A 22522-nucleotide genomic window follows, 5' to 3' on the forward strand; every position below is an offset into this window, starting at 1 on the left:
TTGCTCAGCACTCTCGTCTTGACTGCAGCCTGGTTAGTGAATGAAGTCAGGGACGTCCCCACCACTGTCAACTGTTCCTTACAACCTGAGAAGGTGTAACTCAGATTCAGGAGAGGCTTGTGCGTGGGACCAGCTGGGCTCCAAGAAACTCACCTCAACCCCATTTCTGAGCAGCTCAGTGGCCTAGGCAGCCTCAGTGCCACCGAGCTTCCAGGTCTGCACAGGTAATGCCACTGACCTGGGGTGTTCTGTGGGCAGTGCTACTTGCAGGAACAAAAGTGCTTCACTCACTTCAAACAAGCACCCATTTTCTGAAGAAAGATGAGCAGTGCGGAGGATTTGGTTGTGTGGTGAATGCACAGCCTGGAACAAGGCTTTATTTGTATGAGTCTGATACAAAAAAACTGAAGAGTAAAACACATTAAAAACTTTATTATAAGTATCAACATCTAAATTTGCATCAATTTGATACATCACTGCTCATTTTGCAGAACATAACAGTTTCACCTTGCAAGAGTCAACTTGCTTCCGGTCTTTTCATGCTCATGGCGGTCCACCCCTGCCTTTCCTCTCCCTGACCTGAGCCCCGTCCTCCGCAGTGTGCCTTGCCTCCTGCTGCCGCAGGTTTAAGACCCAAGCCCTGGGGAGAACCAGAGGAGGCTGGCTGGCTGCGAGCTGGGAGGGCCAGACAGTTAGCCTGCCACAGGGACGGGGCAGGCTAAGGATCATTTGTCCTCTTCCTGGGCTGAGCCTGCATCAGCCACAGAGCTCCCTAGTCAGCCCACGTGGCTTCAGAAAGCCTGCTGTTCCTCCTCTCCATCCCATTTCACCCACAGCCTAGTGGCCAACTCTGGATATTCTGAGCAAAATTAACCCAAGTTTCACAGAGAACTCCAGAACCTTGAACCAGCACACGGTTATCACCATTCTTTGTTACCAGATGCAGGACAAGGTACTGGCCTGGAACAGCATGGGGGAAAATTCAACTCCCCGTTTCTCCCTCATCCCCCAGGAGATTTGAAAACAAGTTTGAGAGGAAAAAAACCAGTAACTAAAAAAGTCCATGAAGAAGGATCTGACATGTCCTTTGTGAAATAACATTACTCTCTCCCATCACGATGCAGGAAATGACGTGTTACGCAGTAAGAGGGTCACAGCAATTCCCCATCTGGAGTGCCATTCAATTGCCTGCAGAAATCTTCCATTTTAATGCATTTTAAACACATTCAAAACAAGTAATGACTCTCCAACCTAGGGAAAATGCCCAATACAAAAATATAGATAGAAAACATGCTAATGTAATGGCAAACTTATTTCGATGCTATAATGGCCACAGTCTTTGGGTTGAGGGTGGGGTGTGGTGGAGCCTCCCTCCCCTACAGGAACATCAGCACCAGAGGTGCTCGGTCCCCAGGCTGATCTGACGGTGGGACCATGCACTGTCAGTCAGTGGCCAGTCCGGTCCCAGTGCTGGCCTGGGACTATCAGTGCTGCAGCAGGAAGTTGGTGGCAACATTGAGGTCATTGTTTGAAGCTCTGAGGGCTTCCAAAGCATCACCTCTGGAAAATCCCATCTCCATGAGCCGGGCGACCTGCAGGCAGAGAAAAAGCAGAAACCAGAGGCGCTGACGACACTGCTGCTTATCCCCAGGCCCCAAATGTTCTTCATGTGAGCCTTGTGACAAAGGTCAAACCTGCTTACCAAAAAACCAACTAATTTTCATTTCAGTATGAAATCTGATACTTAAAAAGTTATGCCAGGTACAAATTTTTCAATGCTTACTATGTATAGCCAAAATATATGCATCATCGCACATAACCTTCATTCTACAGGCAAGGACATGCGGCTTCTGAGGGTAACATGGCCTGCTGGGACCAGGCCTTGGGAGCAGGTCGGCACGAGCTGCCGGGCTCACCGCCAGGATGCGTCAAGTTTGATTCCTGATGATGGTGACACGTGCTCAGCCCTGGCGTCACACTGCCACACAACTGCCTGCCTTTGGGTGCTCGGACCACTTTGGCAGCTGTCCTGCTCACAACCTGGGGCTTATGCAGGCAGCAAAGTGGGGCTAAGCCTGGGGCGGCGACCAAGGGAAAGAGGCAGCGAAAGCCACCAGAAACAGGGAGGAGCAGGAGTGCGTTGTTTTTGACCACAAATCCTGATTCTGTGAATATGGAGGTTTCCTGTACTTTTCTCTCCCGGCAGTCTCCAGTACTGAAATTGGCAGTGTTACTAAAGCTTAGTTACAACATTTTTTCCCAATTAAGAATGTATTACAAAAATATTTATGGCCCCAGACTGCCATAGAAATACATTTTTTGTACTTATTTTAAAATAAACTGCACTTGCAATAAACATCTCATAAAAGTCAAGTCTTGTATATGTTCAGTTTTTCAGCCACGTGCGCATTAAAGAGGCTTTTGTGGGTTCACCTGAGGACTTAGTCAGAGTTTCCAATTTTGCTTTCCAAAAGAGAGCGAGGTAGTTGGTGCTACATGGTGGAAAGAGAAGGGGCCCAGTATCACTGCCCTTCCCCCTGCTCAAAAGACTCGGTGGGGGGTGTGAGTGGGGACTGTGGCATGGGGTGGCTGGAGGAGGGGCCGGGCATGGACCTGGTGGGGCCTCAGTAATGGAGGCCCCAGCAAGGTGAGGAAGAAGGCACAGAGTGGAGAGAGACAGGTGGGGTAGGGGACCCCCAGTGACCGCCCAGGTCTAGACACCCAGACCCCTCCTCCCCTAAATGCCTTAGGGAAGAGCTGAGGGCAAACAGGGACACATAGAGGAGGGTGCTCAGAAGCTGAGTCCAGCTAGGGCTTTTTCAAATGGAGGGTGCTGCTCATGTCATGGGTGGGTCATGACCACTTAGTGGGTGAGGACTAGGCTTACAAATGCACAAAGTGAGTGTGCTCCCCCTGGAACATCTCTTTCAACCCTTAGCACAGGGACAGATGCACAGCCCTGGCCAGGAAGCCAAGAAGAGCTGCAGGTGTCTTCTCAAGGCTTTGCGGTGGGGAGAGCTGTCCCTGGGGCAGCAAGAGGCCCAGCACCTGGGACACTATGGTGCCCCAGGTGACTCACGCTCAGCTGCCTGGGACTGGTGGACAGCGTATAGGAAAGGCAGAAACTTTCTAGTTTTCCCATCAGAGGAGAGAGCGGCATTTTCCAGAACATCAGCTGTGGCTGAGTGCTCTGGCCTTGCTACCAACCAGCTGAGAATGCTGCCACCCAGGTGTTCTGCCTCTCATGAGCTGCCATCCGCGAGACACCACAGCTTCAAACCCATTTCACTGTACTATCATTATCCATTCCGCATGTCACCAACATCTCTCGTAAGCTGATGAGATGTTGTCAAAGGTCTTGGTGATATCCTGCCAACCTAGACAGCTCCTTTGAGCCCAGTATCCTCCCATTTGTGCACACCATCTCAGAATACCGTCCCCAGAACCAAGTGTGACACCACAAGTGTGGTCTCACCAGGGCAACGAGCAGTGTCCTAGACCACAGATATCTTTTCAACATTCACAGGTTATCTATTTGATAATAATCTGTTTAGGCTTTTGCCAGACGTGAAACTTCCATTCTGCCACTCAGTTCTCAGAATTCACACTTTCCTTTTCCTTAGGAACATTTTCAACCTAAGTGTTCCTGTGAGTCCTCGAGCCTCCATCAGGTTGTGTGGGGATGGGGCTGGAGGACTTGGGTTGGAGATGTGTCATGTGGAAGGAAAACTCTCTGATCAAGGTGGTCTTTCCAGTCTTGGGTTGAAGTAACCCTTGTGATGTTTACTACAGTTACTTCCAGTTAAGGACGACTGTCATTGGTGGAGATAATCCCAGGTCGGGAGCTGGCCTTCCTTCCTTCCACCTGTTATCTACCACCATGATGCCATGGCCCTCAAACAACTTGGCCACTCTTAATGACATTTATTTAAATGGCTTGGAAAAGCTACCTTTACTACTGCCTGTAGTACTTCAAGCACAGCTGAGGATTGGCTGCTTCTTTGCATCCAGCCAGCAGGAACAAATCCATTTGCTGTCCACACTCAGCAATTTGGAGATTTGGCAAATCATGATTCATAATCTGGAGTGATGACGTGTGACCTTAGGCTACAGCTCCACCTGGCACTTGACTCTCCTCCCTCCACTGACAATGCATTTGGTTTGGAATCCAGAGGGTGCTGATAGTGGGCTGGCCACACACAGGCCACCAAGACAGGGCAGCATCACCGATTGCATGTAGGTCCTGCCCTGGAGAGGAAGAACCCCTTAGGTCTGGGATGGCTGGGCTGGGTTGTAAGTCATGTAGGTGGCATCCTGGGGTGAGAATGAAAGTCTTCTCTGTACACGAGACTTCCTTCTGAGTTCATCCTCTCTCAGACATGGACTCGTGGTGTTGTGGTGCTAGTTTTGACAACCAAGACTGGCTTTTCATAGGTCTTGGCAGAAGAGAGTGTTTGCTGTCACAAGCTTGCAGCCGGCTGGCTCTTCATCCTCTGAAGGGCAGATCATGCCCCTTTAGCCAAAGCTGGCTTCAGAGCTTTATGCAGTTTTTATGGGTGAGAAGACAAGTGTGAGGGGAGAACTTTCATTGCCCACTGACCTGGTATTTTCACCAGATTAAAAACAATTGTTAAGTAGTAATAATGTTAGCACAGTTCTTTAAAATCAGAAATAATTACACTAAGAAAGGGTACCTGAAAGTTTCCCCTAGTGTCCAAAACCAAACATCCATGGAAAAACGAAACTGCATGCTTGGGCTTGGGTATGCAGGATGACAACCAGCCAGCAAGGACGAGGAGGGTCAGGGGATAGGTGTTCTGATGGGTGCTTACCCAGCACTCCCTAGTGGAGGTGCAGTGCAGTGCTCACAGCCCTGCAAGTTAGCCAAGCGGCCCCTGGTGTCCTTTATGTAGTATAGTGGTTCACCATACACAAAACTAGCAGTACAGAGAACACTTGTCTGTAGGCCTCTTTCGTGGATGCTAAAAATTACTCCTGTGGATCTTACTATTCATCTGCTCAGAGAAGCCCAACACACCCAATCCCAGCACAGCTCATTACAGTCTCTCCTGGGAAAGCTTATTTAGCGTCTGAAGCATCAACTCCTGTGCTCAAATTACAGAAAGACAAATTGAGGCCTGTGCAGACCTGCAGTCAGGTTAGCAAAACACAGGCTGAGCATTCCTAATCTGAAAATTCAAAATCCAAAATGCTCCAAAATTTGAAACCTGTGAGTACCAACATGGCAGTACAAATGGAAAGTCCACACTTGACTTCATGTGATGGGCTGCAGTCAAAATGCAGGCCACAACATGTAGTTTACTCAGGGTCTCCAAGGGAAAAGAGACCCTCCCACCCTCCTTCAGCTGTGACGTGCCTTTTCTGCACATGCCCAGATCCCCCCACGCAAGCACATGCCAGTGGCGGGTTCCCCATAGTGCCCTACATGGCGCCCAAACCCACGTGCATCACTTTTTTTTTTTTTGCTTACTTTCTGTTCTATGTTACAAAAATGTTGTTAAAATATCTAAAAGGCCTGCAGATACCTCTCTGGGTAACAGTGATAAGAAAAAGAGGAAGCATTAACGTTTATCTGTAGCACAGAAAGTCAAGCTGTTGGAGAAAGTGGACAGCAGTGTAAGTGTGAAATGTCTTACAGGAGAGTTTGGTGTTGGAGTGACCACCATTTAGGACCTGAAGAAACAGAAGGATGAACTGTTGAAGTTCTGTGCTAAAAGTGACATACAAAATTAATGAAAAATAGAGAAACACTGCATAAAGCTAACAATGAAGATCCTGACCATGTACTGAGGGCGGATTCCTTGGTGTTGCAGTGAACACCTGCCACTTAAGGCTATGTGGGTCAGGAAACAAGCAAGGATCTATAAGGATGAACTGAAAACGAGAGGGAGCTATGAATATTCAACATGTTGGCTGCAGAAACTTAAGAAAAAAACATGACATTAAATTTTTTAATGTGGTGATAAAGTATCATGAAGCAGCAAAGAAATTCATTGGTGAGTTTGCCGAGGTCATTGCTGATGAAAACCTGATGCCAAAACAAGTCTATAACGCTAATGGAACATCACTGTTTTGGTTTCATTGCCCTAGAAAGACACAACTACAGCTGATGAGACAGGCTTTCCAGGAATTAAGGACGTCAAGGGCAGAAGAACTGTGCTGGGATGTGCTAACGCAGCAGGCATGTGTAAGTGTAAACTTGTATGACAGGCAAAAGCTTGTGTCCTTGCTGTTTTCAATGAGTGAATTTCTTACCAGACCATTATTATGCTAACAAAAAGGCAGGTTTAACCAGGCACATCTTTTCTGATTGGCCTCACAAACATTTTAGACCTGTGTCTTGTGCTCACTGCAAGGGAACTGGACTGAAGGATGACCGAAAGATTTTGTTATTCCTTGACGACTTTTCTTTTCATCATCCAGTTGAAATGCTCATCAAAAATAATGTTTATGCCATGTGCTTTTCTCCAAATGTTACTTCATTAATTCAGCCATGTGGCCAAAGTATTCTTAGATCAATGAAGGGTAAATATAAAAGTACCTTCTTGAACAACATGCTAGCAGCAATGAATGGTATAGAAGATTTTCGAAAGGCGTTTAAGCATGAAGGATGCCCTCTGTGCTGTTGCCAATGCATGGAACACAGTGCCTAAAAACACAGCTGTGCAAGCCTGGTACAACCTCTGGCCTGTGGCTATGTTTAGTGACGATGATGAACAAGGTGGTGACTTTGAAGGATTCCACATGTCAAGTGAGGATAAAATGATATCTGACCTCCTAATATGTAAAAAATATACCTTCAGAGTCTGTCAGTAAGCCAGAGGTAGATACCGAAGTTTTTATTTTTTATTTTATTTCTTTTTGAGACAGAGTCTCGCTTGGTCACCAGGCTGGAGTACACTGGTGTGATCTTGGCTCACTGCAACCTCCGCCTCCTGGGTCCAAGCCATTCTCCTGCCTCAGCCTCCCAAGTAGCTGGGACTATAGGCATGCGCCACCACACCCAGCTAATTTTTCTACTTTTAGGACTGTAGGCATGCGCCAACATAGGGGTTTCACTGTGTTGGCCAGGCTGGTCTCAAACTCCTGACCTCAAGTGACCCGCCCACCTTGGCCTCCCAAAGTGCTGGGATTACAGGCCTGAGCCACTGTGTCCTGCTGGATATTGAAGTTTTAACATCGATAAGGGGGCTTCAGTTGTTCATTAATTGACCCATGGTGAAATAGCTGACATGGTTCTGAGTCAAGGTGATCGTGACAACAGTGATGATGGAGATGACGTTAACACTGCAGAAAAAGTGCCTATAGATGACACACAGTGTGGGATGGGCTTACTGAAGAACTAGAGCAGCAAACATTTATAACAGAATAAGAAATCATGTCAGTTCATACAATCAAAGAGAAATTTCTAAGATATAAACTGTTGCTAATGAGGAAGATGACTCTGGAGGAAACATTTTAAAAAGCCATCCAGCAGAATGCCTCCTCATCCCTAGAGGACCCACTTCCTGGCCCCTTAGCTGCTTCACATGTTTCTTCTCACCTTAAAAAAAAACAGTATACGATAACCTTTTGATGAAAGCGCAGCACTGCAGGAGCAGACTGGGGGCGGCCACTGCCTGGTGTTGCTGTTGTCCAAGAGCTGAGCCAGGTGTGCTGCGTATGCTGCAATCCTGCTTAGCCAGCCCCAAACACACTATCTTCCCACTGTATTAATAGTATGTCATTTTTCTTTTTACTATTAACTACTTATGTGCGAGTAACTGTAAGAAATGACTGCTTGAGGGTAGCATATAAATCCAGAGTCAGGAATGATGATGTCCAACAACCACAGAGTGAGTGGCAGGGACAGTGACAACTTTGCTTTCTGATGGTTCAATATACACAAACTTTGTTTCATGCATACAATTATTAAAATATTGTATAAAATTACCCTCAGGCAATGTATATAAGGTGTACAGGAGACAGAAACGAATTCTGTGTCTAGGCTTGTTCTATTCCCAAGATACATATATGCAAATATTTCAAAATGTGCAACACTTCTAGTCCCAAGCATTTTGGATAAGGGATACTCAACCTACAGGGGCAGAACACCAGGTTCATGCCTCTGTGAAATAAAAATGCAGGGGAGACTGCGTGCTGTGTCAGGTCTAACTCCAGTGCAGGGGGATCAGCCCAGCAGTACCAGTGGCAGGGAGACTCGAGCTCTGGAGTCGGCCCCATGTAACCACACGTAGGGGATCAGGCTCTGGCTCTCCATTTCCTCGCAGTTCAGGAGATGAGAGGGATGTATGTGAGAAGCCCAGAACAGTGATGGGCACACGACAAGTGCTCAATAAACATGACCTCTCAGGACCACTATTATCCTATGGAGGGCAGTGGGGCGAGGTGTGTGGTGGGTCCTAGTGAAGTCAGAAAGACAGGAGCAATCTTTTTAAAAGGTAAGCATAAAATTCTAACAAAAAGCCTGTTATTCTAGTGACTCCTGGAAATACTTAACGTATTTATAAAGTTTAGCAAATACACAACTCTGATGACTATATGAATAATGTTATTTATAGATGGTCAGTCCACCTCTCTCCTTATCCAAAGAACCATATTTTAGCCATAACATGTATTAACTCACACTCAACCCCTGAATTATTTAATTTTCTCTACAGGCTGCTTCCTGTCTTTGTAGTTCAGCTACTGGGATGAGAAGCATCAGAACTCACCACGAGCACCTGATCCGATCTAACATTCACAGGAAGAGAAAATTTTAATGCAAAATCTCCTGATGTCCGTTTGTTAAAGAACAGGAATAAATATTTACAGATGGTCTCCTCTGCTCTAAGGACTGGCACTAGGTACTTGCATGAGTAGGGTACTGGGTTAGGGCCTTGCATGGATCTGGTCTGCCTCGTAGATGGTGAGCTCCCAGAGGGCTGGCCCAGGCCTGGCTTGCTTTCCCCCAACACAGAGCCTAACACACCCAGTGCCCAGCACCGGTTAGAGAAGGCTGAACCTGAAGATAAAAAATGACCAATATACATGTGGAGGACAAAATGAGAATGCTGGTAGGACACTGAGACTCTGGAAAAGACCGTGCTAGGACAGACACACGTTCTGTCATGAGCGGAGCCAATGGCGAGGTGGGGCATGCTGTAACTCCGTCAGCGTTGGCTTGATGGGCTTGCAGTCATTGGTCTGGAAAATTTAAAAAATGTCCCAAAGAAATTTTCTAAAAAGGCGTTCTTTCAACATTCCCTCTCCATCCCAGAGCATAGTCAGTACCTTCCTCCTTCTGCTCGGGCATCACAGGAAGTTTCTGCCTAAAAATGTTCACCATAAAATAAGATTAGAGTGCAGCTTGGTTTCTAGCCCCCAAATCTAAATGATCCCTTCCTCTAACTTCATTGAGAAGCCAGCTCTAGGTGGGTTCCCCTCCAGTGTGCTATGCTTTCCTGTCTTCCACGTCTACTTATTTCTAGACACTAACATTCCCCAAATGTAACAGCCAGAGCCTGCTTTCTGTAATAGGAAATCTGACTTCCAGAGATGAGGAGCAGAGATAAGGCCACTCAGAGGACACCAAGGAGCAACTGGTGCTGTGGCAATGGCAAACTCCAGCTCCGCCCTGACAGGGATGAAGACCCACTCTGAGGTGTCCAGGGTGCCCCACTGGAGCCCCCACAGGGATGAAGAACCACTCTGAAGTGTGCAGGGTGTCTCATCAGAGCCCCCACAGGGATGAAGACCCACTGTGGAGGTGTCCAGAGTGCGCCATCGGAGCAAGGTGTGGCTCCATCAGCTGCTTTTCATCATGAGCTCCTGAACCTCAGGTGGAGCAGCCCTCCACCAGCCCTGGTGTGATGCAGCCACATGGCTGGCTGACCAAGGCAGAGGAGCATGACAGAAATAGGCGTTGCCACAAGAGCACTGTCACCATCACTCTGACGATCTTCCAAAGCAGAACAAGATGGAATACATTCCTCTATAATGTGCTTTTCAAAGAGAGAACCCACTGAATGAGGAAAATACCCTAGAGATGGACATAAATCTGTACTAGTTTCTCTTTCCTTACTTTTTATTTTTAAATGTCTTCTATGATTGGGGTATGTGTCCCTACTACCTCAAGATAATTCTCACTTAAGAAAACGCCAGCCTGGGTGACACAGTGAGACCCCTGTCTCTACAAAAAAAAAAAAAAAAAAAAAAAAAAAAATTAGCTGTGAGTGGTGTCATGTGCCTGTAGTCCCAGCTACTCAGGAGGTGGAGTTGGGAGGATGGCTTGGGCCCAGGAGGTCGAGGCTGCAGCGAGTCATGATAGTGCCACTACACTCCAGCCTGGGATACAGAGAAAGACCACATCTCAAAAAAAAAGAAATCCCACTTTGGTATTTATTTTACTCACAATTCAACTCCTCTGTGACACAAGTATGATGGGACATTCATTCCAATGAGATTTCTAGCAAATCCCCTCAGTGAGATATTCCTCTTGGTTGATTCAAACTAGACTGTGGTTTTCTTTAACTTCCCTTTTAGCTAAGTGCGTCAAAAACAAATGGTTTTTTTGGGTTCTTACTTCCCATATTCTGACACTTGCAGAAAGTGATGCCCACCAGAAGACGGCCCCCACCTGATCCTGAGCTCACACTGGTGTGCATGCCACCCTGCTGGGGGAGCCCAGATGTGCTGGGCCTGCCTTTCCCCTTGCCACCATAGCCGCCCACCCCTATGCCAACGCATGGTCAAGACCCTTGCAAGGCAGTACAGCCTCCACTTTCCCGTCTGACTGCTCTCTTCCATGGGAGAACTGCAGCACCCCCCTCCTTTCACACCTCTTGGCTGAACACAGGCTCCTGGTTATTGTATACCCTTGCCAGGGCTCTGGGCTGCTCCGAGACCAAGGGTGTCTAGGGCTTTGTCAGGTCCTGGTACAGAGCAAGTCTTCAGCGAAGGCTGGCAGAGCTTCTTTGTGTACATCTCTCAGAGTACACAGAAGAATAAGGCATCCCACAAAAGCTGGTTATTATTTGAGTACCACCTAGTATTTCATTGTAACACATCTAACTCTGGGACCTTGTTAGAAAACACATTTCCAATCTACTAGAGCAAGAAATGGAAAAAGCTGGCGTAATACCACTCTGTAGCACATTTTTACATGAAAACGTGAGTTCTGAAAGGGAAGTTTACTGGCCACACCTTCGTGTTCAGCCCCTCTCCAACTGATGCTGGGGCACCTGTGTCTATCAGGCTCTTTGTAGGGTAGGAAACAAGGCAGACCTGGCCCCAGCCCTCAGGGAGCTCACTGTCCACATGGAGACCAGACACCATGAGAGGCTAACCCAATACCCAATGTGCTGCCATCCTTGGCTATTCAGAGCAGAAGCACAAGGTGTGTCTTGAAAACAAATAAATATTAGAGCCCTGCTTTCAGAAGGTGAGTATTTCAGGAGTTTAGGTGGGTTTTCTGGAGAGAGTGGTAAGGATTCCTGAGATGTCAAAGCAGAGAGCCTCATTAAGATTTAGATTCTCTAATACCAAATACATTTCGCTATTAATCAGTGAAGAGTAAAAGCACCTTGTGAGTTTAAAGCCATTCTTTCTACTTGGGTTAATAGAAGCCTCAGAGACATAAACAGAAGCCACACGATGTGTCAAGCAAATTGAACAAAAATTATGGGAGGCCATTGTTTTGGGCTCCAACAAACCAGAAGGCCAAACTAAATGGAGTCACTCATGCTAAATGCCACATAATCGAATTGAAACTTTTAAGAGAGCAGACAGATCCCAAAACAAGAAGACTCATTTTTTCTAAAAATAGGAGATCCCACACTACATGAGTCAGCATAAGGAACTTCCCTCTGCTTTAACCCTTAAAAAAAAAAAAACCTGAAGTAAGTGGATGTTAGTGGATGTTAATCTATCAGTTATTTTTCTACTGTTCTGTTTCCTTCTTACAAAACCCACTGTTGCATCTTACAAAACCCATTGTTCTGCTGCTGGCTGGCGGGAGCTCACATTCTGTTTTGTAGAATGGAGGCTGCACTAATTCATAAGTTGCAAATAAAAGCCAGTTAGATCTATCACTAAATTTGCTATAATTCTGTCACTTGACATGTATTATAAATGTATTATTAATATTAATGCACCAAGTGATAACATCTCTTGTGTGGGCAGTTAAGCCATGTTTCCTGGGCAGGGATGGAGGAAATTATATGATGTGTCCAGTCCATCCTCTAGGGAAACCCAATGATGGTGTTTCTTGTGTAAGATCCTGCACGGTTCCTTAGTGTCTAAAGAATAACAGCGGAAGTCCATATGACACACATCAGACTCTTGGCGAGCATGTCTGGCCTCCTACCTGTCCAGTTTCTAGAATCCCAGGCAGTGCCCCACCTGCCAGTTTCCTCCACTCCAGCCCACCCATCCGTGGCTCCCCACCTCCCATATACTTGTCCTCAGGCCTCTTCTCTGCAACATCACTGCTCTCACAGACTTTCCTGGCCTCAGCAGCACCTGAACACTTCCACATGCTCTTTGTCCACCTGTCTCCCTGCACTGGGCTCACAACTCCTCAGGGCAGAAGATTCCGCCTTACCCATCTCAGTGTTTTCAGAACCTAGCACAGTGCTTAGCCCTGGTGCAGAGCAGAGAGCTGGTCACTGTCGGCTAAAGGAAGGAAATACATGAATGGGAGAGACGAAGATGAAATTTGCTCATTTTCCTTTTGTTAAGTCCCAGCTTTGGTCTAGTCTTATTTAACTTTCTTGTCTGATTTTACCTAATAGTCATTTTCTAAGCTTTGGGAGGGTTCAGATGAGATACATTTGATGAGTTTTTCCCCCTTTGGTTTTAAAAAATCAGAAGCAAATATGAGAAAAATTTCATCATTTGTTAATTTTGAGTATGGGTCGTAGTAGTATAAAGATACCTGGTTTTTAAAAACCAGTAGAAAAGACAGAGATGGAATAATAGATAAACTTATTTATTTTTAAGATAGCAGATATTTGAGCACATCTGATTACTCAAGATTTATCGAGTGGCTTTTGGTTTGGCATTTTTTTGTTGTTGTTGACAAACAGTTTTTTACTTATCTTCTTCCTCCTCCTCCTCTTCTTTCTTGTCTACTTTTCTCTGGGCATCCATGGCAGGACCTTAATGCCACTCATTTTCCCTTTAGACTCAAAGCCGCTGACACCGCCTGTCCATCTCCAGCACCTTCCCTGTCTTGCTGTTCTAAAGCTGCCTGTCACAGTCACTGATTCCACAGCTCACCCGGCTTGTCTATGCATCTCCAAAAGCAACCCCAGGGTCTATGGATTTGATGCTGAGTGGGATCCTGAACAGAACAGGCAGTGGTCTTTGGGAGGCATTAGGGGCCTTCTCCTTGCTTCCCTGAGTTGGTCCATAATCCTTCATTTCCCCGCCACAGCCTATTTTATCCATCTTTGTCCTTTCATCAAATGTAGACTTCTCTTTCCCCAGACATTATCTTCCAACTCTCAGAGCACCTGGAAAGTTCTGTGAAATTGATAAGAACTTCTGAGTTTTTCTTCTGATCTTCCCCCGACATGTCTGCACAGGGAAGGCCTGAGCAGACACCTTGCCCTGTGGTTTCCAGGGGTCGATGTCACCATCCCGACCGTCTAGCTGGCTGGCTGGGCAGCACAGGGTGTATCGGGTGGCTTGACACTCTCCAGTCTTGAACCACAGCCTCCTTCTTGGCATATTCTTAAACGGGCTGGGGTGTCATCTCTGAGGGGTGATGAATTGGCAGAGGTGCCGTGGGTCTACTCACCAAAAAACAGGGGTGGATTCTGAAGAACTAAAAATCTTGAATCTTAATAATAGCAAAAATAGCAAAAGTAAAAAAGGTAGCAAAAGATTTCTATGGCTACCAAACTATTATTGGATTTATTAAAGGATGCACATCCTTCTTATAATATTCTGTTTTCAAAGTACATGACATACATTTCACATCTACTAGGTTTTCTTGAACTCTCACTAAAATTCCTGAAGTATTTATTTACAGCAGAAAAAACATATAATCATTTCTATTTTTCTTGGCTTAAAAAATTACTAAGTTTCTTATTGCACTAAAATTACGTGACTCTGATATCTAAATGAAGAAAACACAAACACATTCAATTGAAAAATTAAGCGAAAACCTGCTTAGGTTAATTCAAACTATGTTATTAACAAAAATTTTAGACAGTGGTTAAACAAACTGGCTAAGAGATTACACTATAAATTTTAAAACTTCTGTGTAAACATCTTGCGGGCAAGAACAGTATCTTTTTTATCTTTTATAATCTCTATCGTACCTACCATAAGAAACACTAAAAGCCTGCAGAATGAATAATACCAGTAAGAAGTTTGCGTCTTTAAGGCAACAATGGTTTGTAACACCTATTTTCAGGATAATCAAGAAACATCAAAAACAAGATTTAGAAAATCAATGTATAAGAAAGCATATGTTAAAAACAACCCCTCATGTTTTTACAACTTCTCACAATAGAGAGCAAGGAAGAAATTAAGCGCTGTTTTAAACTGATGTTGACAACATGTAACTTCGCTGTTATCATTCTGGGATGATAAAAAAAAATGACTCATTTTTTAAAAAAACTCTGAAGACTTCAATCACACACATACTCCTTTTTCTCCCTTTTTGACACTTTTTTTTTTCCCTAAAGTGCCAAAACTGAGAAATATATCACCTTTAAATACCTCGTCTTAACGGCTGAGGAATATGACTCACTGTTGTATCAAGTAAACAGTAATATAACAGAATTTTGATCTTTCTTTTCAGCTGAATTTGACAGCGGTATCTTATTTTTTAAACATGTTATAGAAAGATTTTACAAATGGCAGGTTATTGGGCTTTTCTTATCCATGGGGATAACCTTTGTCTGGAAATTTTCTAGTGGAGGTAGAGGAGGGAAACTGTGGCTTCATATTCCACCTGTTAATCCTGAAAAGCTGCTGAAACCATCACTTTGAGTAGAGAAGCGGCAAGCGGGAGGGACCGGATCAATTCAATGGGCGCAGGACACTGGTTTCTCTCAAAAGCATCTGTCACAGTCTAACCCAGGGGTGACCATGAAATCCCTGCCCAGGGGTACCTTTTGAGTTTTGGAAAAGATGAGGACAAAGTTTTGCCACAGAGGCAGGTACCTGGCATTTGTTCACTCTGGGGACAGGGAATGGGGAGGCAATGGCCTGGATGGTGTGGTCAGCTGTGAAATGCTGATCTCAATTTGTTTTGTTTGCTGAGAAGAAAAAACAATAGGCAGAAGGAAATTTCAAAGTGTTATGATGGCAACGCTCCTAACTTTCTTTTATAGATTTTTAAAAGGTTGTAATTTGAAATAATTTCAAACGAAGAAAAGTTTCAAATATAGTACCAGGAACCCTTGATCTTCCTTAATCAGATTCACCAATTGTTATTTTGCCATAGCTGCTTTCTCTCTCTGTCTGTCACACATACACGCAATCACACACTATGTACTGACATGGACAGGTATTACTCCTGAGCCATTTGAGAGTAGGCTGCATACAGTATGGTGTATGTATTTTTGGTGTATGTATATAAGTATTCTTCCCTTAATACTTCAGTGTATATTTTCTAAGAACAAGAATATTCTCTTTCCTAACCATGGTCAGTATGTACCCAGTCCTGGATATGAAAAATTAATATAATACCAATGTCCAATGCATAGTCCAATTTTTTCAATTGATCCTAAAATGGCCTTTCATCAAAAACTTTTCTCCAGTACAAAATCCAGTCCAGGATCACATATTCCACTTGGGCAGCATGACTCCCTAGTCTCCTTTACTCTGGAGCATTGGTAGTTTTGAAGAACACAGGCCACGTATTTTATAGAATGTCCCTCAAATAAAGTTTACCTTATTTTCCTTTGTGATCAAAGTTATGTGTGTCGATTGTAACACATAACTGATGTGTCCTTTTCAGGATATGAACATAATGATTCTTTGTTCCGTAATTGGTGATGTTAATTTTGATAACTCGGTTAATGTGGTGTCCTCTGTAGAATTACTATTTTCCTTTGTAATTAATAAGTAACTTGTGGAGGGATACTTTGAGAGTACAAGTACTCCTTAACTTATCATGGAGTTAAGTCCCAATAAATCCATTGTAAGTTGACAATATCATAAGTCAAAAATGCACTTAGTACGCCCAACATACTGAGTATCACAGCTTAACCTGGCCTACCTTAAACATGCTCAGAACACTTAACATTACCTTACAGTTGGGCAAAATAATCTCTTAGAAATCTAGAGTATCGACTATCTCATGTAATTATTGAGTATTATACTGCAAATGAAAAACAGAACGGTACACAGTCACTGCCCAGCATCGCAAAAGAGTCTCATACCACGTATCGCTAGCTGGGAAAAGAGCAAAACTCAAAATTTGATGTATGGCTTCTACTGAATATATATCACTTTTGCACCACTGTAAAACTGAAAAATGGTTAAGTTCATTGATGTTACTTCCCTGAATGGATTTTTATTACAATGCTTGCAAATTTGTAATTTTCTAATACTATCGTTCTTTGTATATTACTTGACATTTCATTAAGGAAAAGCATTTCCTTTCCCCCAATGTATGTATTTATATAAATATTTATTAATATCATTCTAATGCATGAATTCTTACTATCCTTTATTTATTTTGATCGTCAAAGCTGATGCCCCAGATGCGGCCAGCAGCTGGCTCCAGTGTCCTTCTGACATGTCCAACCAGTGACTGACCACTTCCTTCCTTTCCTGGCACACGAGGATCCATGGCTATCCCATATGTTCCCTACCCTGGGCCTGGAATCCACCGTTTCCCTAGAGAGGGCTGGTTCCTTTTAGTGCGAAAGAGTGTTTAGAAGCCAGATCTGGGCGGTACGTATGCCCACTGCTACTGGAAGGCCACTGCTTCTAAGCCCTCTTGGTCAGAGTGAGGGTGTATGACACACACACACACACACACACACACACACACACACACTCTTATGAGTTTATGCTGATAGTAATAATTCCTTCCTAAACCCACAGGGTTCTCCCTGTCTTTCCCTGCTTTATATTTTTATTTTCTTTCTTCCATAATAAAATCAACCTAGTTCCTCCTTGGCTCAAACCTGTAATACAGGCAGCATAATTTCAGAATTGCTATACTTATACGCTTATGAAAACTAAACCTATGAAGAAGTGTTTAAGATTTGTCTGCTGTTCTTTTTGTTTCTTCTTTAGACTAAGGGTATATCAAGTTCAAAAGTTATTGAAATCCATTTTCCCTCCTTCAATGTGATTATGTTATTCATTTGAAATGTAGTTGGATCATTTGTTTGTTTCTTTTCAGTTTTACATTTGACCCTGTCCTTTTGGTTTGCTTGTTGAATAAGTAAAACATTAACGTGACTCAAAACCATACACAAGTGAAAGCATGTCAAAGGCGCACTCTGTCCCCATTCTCCCACCTCCTCCTCCGATCCTTTACAGAAAATCAATCTCATTAGTTTCTTGTATATATGAAGTGTAAGAGCATCCAAAACAAGCTACCATAATGCATTCCCCACCAGCCCAAATAATGCCTTCTTCAAACTCATAAGAACCACAATAGCCAAAAAAGGCCCGAAGTCTCTATCATGGTGGCAGCTGGACTGCTGTCACCATCTTTGTATTTATATGCTTGATTACCTTTGAGTCCTGTTGATCAAAACTGCTTCAACTCTGAAGCATGGATTTAGGATGAGTACAAGTGTTACTGATTAATTACCTGTTCCTCGGAAACTTCTAGAGGAGGGGGCACTGCTGGCTCAGACTGCTGACCACCCTGATAGTTTACATTTTGTCGCTGACGTAAAGGAGGGAAAAGACGATTCCAATTGATCATTCCTCCCTAAAAAGAGATCAATACACAGTTATCAGACACAGAAGGAGCAGAACTGTCAAAATGCTTGGAAGAGCTTTCTCTCAATGCAATTACATCTATAGACTGGGAATGAAGTGTCACATTGATCTGCTCCAGGCAAGCAATTCAAATCCAAAAGTATCATGACATCCTTCAGTCAATTGGACAAAATTGGCAGCCTGCAGTAGGTGCTCAGGAATAAAGAAAGTAATGGGCAGTGCAAAAGCTGTTTGTGCACAGTGGCTGTGGAAGGCAGTGAAAGACACATACAGACACTCCGAATTTCAACCTGTGAGGCCACTGACTGTCCCAACTCCAGTTAACTCTTAGGAGCTCAGGGCTTTGCAGGGCGTGACAGGAAAGACGATATGGAGAGGAAGCTAAGTCACTGTGGGCAGCCAGAAATCAGGTGTTCCCATCACAGCCCTTAAAATGCTCCCCTACTCTACCATTCTTCTACTTATGATTGAAGTGAATCCTGAGTGTGCACAGTGGAGGGAGGCTGCAGGCTGTGATAAAGACTCAGCAAAAGGCTAGAGAGTGTGAAGGGAAATCCGACAAACAGGGAAAAGGTGAGAAGGGAGGATCAGTAGCCATATTTCTGAGGGTGGCTTCATGGATCCTAAAGACTGACAGCAATGCCATTCCTTGTTTAGTCTATGTCACCAACAACAAGAAAAAAGCCAACATGGGAAGAAAAATGTATCACATGCTGCTTTAAAAAAATCCATGTTTCTAGCTATATGGTAATCTTTGAATTTATTAATTTCAATCTCTATTTCTAGAAGTCTTCTAGTCCTGACAAAATTATAGACTAAGTATCTGAAAATCTTCCTACCATAAAGACCTAAAAATGCTATCAACAGAGAAATATTTCTATACTCAGCTAACCATAAAAGGAGTAAGTGGAGTCCCAAGGCCTCAGGAACAAGCGGGCATGGGAAGCGGAGCCGCACCAGACAGCAGCCCGGGAGTGGGGAGCACAGTGCTGCTCATCCAGAACCACTTGGGTTTTATCACTGTTTGGGTTAGGAAGATATGGCCTTGGGTCTGAAAGAGGTTAACAATTTTGAGCTCAATTATCTGTCTAAAGATACAGTCTTCAAATGGCAGTACCCTCAGCATAAGAGATGAAAAAAATCAAATTAAAAATCCTGTCTTCCTCCGGGAGAGAGCAGGAATCTTGGTCCTGCCTGAGAATTAAGAACCACAGGCAAATTTGGGGTTCAAGTTATACTATACATATGTGGTCTCAGAACCCATCAAAAAGTTATATAAAAATTGGTTTTGGGATGGAGCTATCTAAGGAGCCAAGCAAAAGCAAATACAAAATTACTCTGCAGAGATATTCTCTTGCCCTGGGGTTACATGAGATTTATAGTTAAAGCTATAAATCTCATGTGGGGAAAAACTCAGGATCCAAAACTACAAAATCCATAAGGAAATCACCCATGATGAGCAAGTCGGCACACACACCACAGAGGAGGCTGGGGTCCCCAAGGACCTGAATATAGGAGGATCTGAAAATGATTACACACTTCAAAGAGACTAGGATGTCACAGAAGGACCTTAACAAGAACAAACGGATGTGAAAAAAATTAGGGAAACAGAAGCCACTCTAACCTCTCACCTCCTCCCTACAAAAGAGAAATCTAAAATATAAAGACATACATAAGTTGATGTAAAGAGATGGGAAAAAATCAGAGAAACACGAATCAAAGAATGCTGGTGCTGCTAGATTCATGGCAAATAAATAGACCTCAAAGGCAAAAAAAAAAGGCATTATTAGGGATAAAATCAACAGAATACATGAACATCATATTTATATACAACACAATAGCATCAAGACACAGAAAGCAAAAATTAATAGAATTACAAGTGGAAATATGCAGACATATGCTTTTCAACATATAACTCCGTTACCAATAGATCAAGCAGACAAAAAATAATAATATAAAAATAAATAACAAGTTTATTTCTGAATGAACATATATATCTTGCATTTAATTAGAGAATATACATTGTTTTTCATTACATGAAAAGTATTTGCAAAGTAATTGTGTACTAGTTCCTATATGAAATATTCAAATACCTAATCATAAACATTACACAGATTATATTCTCTCACCATAATGCAATTAAACTAGAAATCAATATCAAAATAATAACTAACACAAAAAACCCCACACATTTGAAAATCAAAAAAACCCTGGTAATGAAAATTAGAGGGTATCTAAGAATGAATAAAATAAAACTATTATCTACTTATCAAAGTTTGTGAGATATAATTAAGTGGTTGATGTAATTTTAAAATATTGAGCTTAAATTAAAAAAATGAAAACTGAAAATTAAAGGGTTAAGTATATCCAATTTAAGAAGTTAGAGGAAGTAACAAAAATTAAAGAAATGAGAAAGAAGAAAGTAGAAAGTTGGGAGCAAAGCTAGTAAAGCGGAAAACAAAGAAACAGCAGACAGTCACCAAAACCATCTGCTGGCTCTTACGAAGTCAAATCAAATAGGCAAACCTGGCAGCCTTGATGAAAAAACAAAGGAAGAAGCACGTAAACAGTATTAGGAATAATACAAGGGATATAATGGCAGATTTTTAAAAAAATCACAAGAATACTTCATTCATATCAATAACTTTGAAGAAAGACACCTTTCTAGAAAAGTATAACTTACTAAAACTTACCCTAGAGAAAACAGACATTGGTAATTATCTTTGAAAATTGTTCAGGAGCATCTACTAAAGATAAGACATGTGTGAGACTCAGCAATTCCACTCCTGGATAAAAGAAATTCAAATACATGTTCACCAAAAGACACGGACTAGAAAGTTCTCAGCTGTATTATTTATAATGGTTAAAGACTGGAACTACCCAAATACCCATCTACTGGAGAATGGGTAAGTTATGGCATATTCACATAATGTGATATAATAAAGCAGTTTGAATGAACTATAATGACATGCAACAATATGGCTGAATCTCTCAAATAATGATGAATCAAATAAACACAAAAAGTGTATTTGCATGATTATTATTATATAGCATGTACTTTTCTGGATATATATCATACTTTACTGTAATTGAAACAGTTCTTAAAAATCTACCCACCAAAAACCTAGAGGTGAAGTTTATGAAACCTTTAAGGACTCCTTGTCTCATATAAACTGTTCCGGAGTACAGAAAAGGAAGGAGAGTTTCTCACCTAATTTTTGAGACTAGCATAACATTGTTTCCAAAAGTAGACAAGGCCATTATGAGGAAGAACAATTATATAATATATAGTTTATTTTCCTTCAGTAGATACAATAATCCTAAATAAAATATTAGCAAACTCAATCCAATAATATTTAAAAAACAATTATCTAGTATGATGTACTATATTAGGATTTATCTCAGAAATCTTAGAAAATCTAGCAACATAATCCACACAGTAACAGACTGAAGGAGAAAAATCAAACACTCATCTCAATAGGTATGAAAACAATTTGACAAAATTCAGTACCCATTCATGAAGAGACAAAAATGCCTATTACCAATTCTTGCATTCAGCACAAGTCACAGCATAATGAGAACAAAAACCAAACCGAAACAAAAATCTCACATAAAGATAGAAAAAGAGAAACAAAACTCATTATTCAAATGATGACTGTCTAACTAGAGAATCCAAGAGTGTTTACAAAGCATGAGAACAAGAGAGTATTATTAAAAAGTAACATTCCCTCTATTGAAATCATTTAGAAAATGGAAGTACAAAAAATTAGTATTTATAAACAGCAATAACAACTATAAGGTAGTTAAGAATAAAATCAAACAAAAGATCTGCAAGATCTCTAAGTAAATGGAAAGATTTAACACGTTCCTGAATTGAGCCTGGTAACATGCAATCCTATAATCTATCTAGACACTGCCACCTCAAGTCTAGCAGACTGCTGGTTCACTTCCAATATCCATTTTCCCCCTTTAAAAAAAACGGTTTTGGTTTTTTTGGGTGTGCCTGTATGTCTGATTTGCTACACTTCTCAGTTTCCCACCACGTGGACTAGGTTCTGACAATGGTATGTCAGCAGAAAGGGAATATAAGCCGACCAGGAAGATCCTCAGAAGCAGGAGCTCGCCTTTCTTGGAGGATCAGGTGGAAGCCCTGTGCTGAGGATACAGCAGCAGTAAGATCAAAGGAGCTGGGGCTGACACCTTCAGGATGCTGCCCCGTCAGCCTGGGCTGCCCATTGCTGAACTTCTATACGAGAGAGAAATCAACTACCTTGTTTAAGTTTCTGCTATTTTGTGTTGTCTGTCATTTGGAACCAGATTCCTATTATCATTCCTATTCCCACAACTTATTCCTAACTGCTGTATACTCAAAATTCAAAAGCATGCACGTGTGTACATTTTGGTGAGACTAGACTACTTGAAGTTAAAGCTCAAAACCAGGCATGACTATTTTGAAGAAGTATGATAAGAAAGGATTTCTCTACCAGTTATTAGGACTTAGTATTACACTGCAGTAATTAAAGTTGTGTGGTAATATTAGCACAAGTTAGGCAAAAAGTCCAAACAGAAGACAGAGTCTAGGAATCAACAGTAA

The 22522-nt window shown here is 42.6% G+C and overlaps 1 protein-coding gene across 3 annotated transcripts in view; it reads right to left on the bottom strand.

The window, feature by feature from the left end:
• Positions 1–412: 412 nt before the first annotated feature.
• The window catches only part of UBAC2 (UBA domain containing 2), a 179416-nt gene continuing 157306 nt past the window's right edge, over positions 413–22522 (bottom strand). For all 3 annotated transcript variants that reach the window (XM_012440952.2, XM_012440953.3, XM_064362183.1), the window contains 2 exons: positions 17795–17917; positions 413–1592 (listed from right to left, as the gene is read on the bottom strand). In XM_012440952.2, coding sequence (XP_012296375.2) covers positions 1485–1592; positions 17795–17917 — 231 coding nt within the window. In that variant the 3' untranslated portion in view covers positions 413–1484. The remainder of the gene's footprint in view (positions 1593–17794; positions 17918–22522) is intronic.

The sequence above is a fragment of the Aotus nancymaae genome, unplaced genomic scaffold (assembly GCF_030222135.1).
Source record: "Aotus nancymaae isolate 86718 unplaced genomic scaffold, 86718_ANA_hifiasm-v0.15.2.pri h1tg000048l, whole genome shotgun sequence".
Taxonomy (NCBI): domain Eukaryota; kingdom Metazoa; phylum Chordata; class Mammalia; order Primates; family Aotidae; genus Aotus; species Aotus nancymaae.